The sequence below is a fragment of the Penaeus japonicus genome, unplaced genomic scaffold (assembly GCF_977035675.1).
Source record: "Penaeus japonicus unplaced genomic scaffold, GWHDUDI00000001_assembly GWHDUDI00000013, whole genome shotgun sequence".
Lineage (NCBI taxonomy): Eukaryota > Metazoa > Arthropoda > Malacostraca > Decapoda > Penaeidae > Penaeus > Penaeus japonicus.
This window is the reverse complement of record NW_028234415.1, coordinates 7,145,770-7,146,512: the sequence shown is the minus strand read 5'-3', so window position 1 is coordinate 7,146,512 and position 743 is coordinate 7,145,770. Positions and strand designations below refer to the sequence as shown.

Here is a 743-nt window from a genome sequence, read left to right as displayed (position 1 = left end):
AGGCGCCAAGAAGGCCGTGGTGGCCTCCATATACACCGTTGTAAGCAAGCAATGAGGCACTGCCGCTAGCCACAAGGGCTGCTACGGAAATCACAGTCTGCAAGAGAATATTCAGTAACTAGAGAGATATTTTTGAAGTTATACACACGATAATATCTCATTGATATAGTTATGATAAAACTTACTGTCGTAGAGCTTACCAGAGCGTTCATGTTGACCCACCGTCAAAAATATATATATATATATATATATATATATATATATATATATATATATATATATATATATATATATATATATATATATATATATATATATATATATATATATATATATATATATATATATATATATATATATATATATATATATATATATATATATATATATATATATATATATATATATATATATATATATATATATATATATATATATATATATATATATATATATATATATATATATATATATATATATATATATATATATATATATATATATATATATATATATATATATATATATATATATATATATATATATATATATATATATATATATATATATATATATATATATATATATATATATATATATATATATATATATATATATATATATATATATATATATATATATATATATATATATATATATATATATATATATATATATATATATATATATATATATATATATATATATATATATATATATATATATATATATATATATATATA

At 13.6% G+C, this 743-nt stretch overlaps 1 protein-coding gene across 1 annotated transcript in view; it reads right to left on the bottom strand.

Moving 5' to 3' along the window:
• Positions 1–222, bottom strand: part of LOC147470589 (uncharacterized) — a 1,243-nt gene extending 1,021 nt beyond the window's left edge. The window contains exons 1-2 of the mRNA XM_043025188.2: positions 201–222; positions 1–97 (exon numbers count right to left, since the gene is read on the bottom strand). The exon at positions 1–97 is cut by the window's left edge and continues 1,021 nt beyond it. Of these exons, the coding sequence (XP_042881122.2) occupies positions 1–97; positions 201–212 (109 nt within the window). The 5' untranslated portion in view covers positions 213–222. The remainder of the gene's footprint in view (positions 98–200) is intronic.
• Between the last annotated feature and the right edge of the window lie 521 nt (positions 223–743).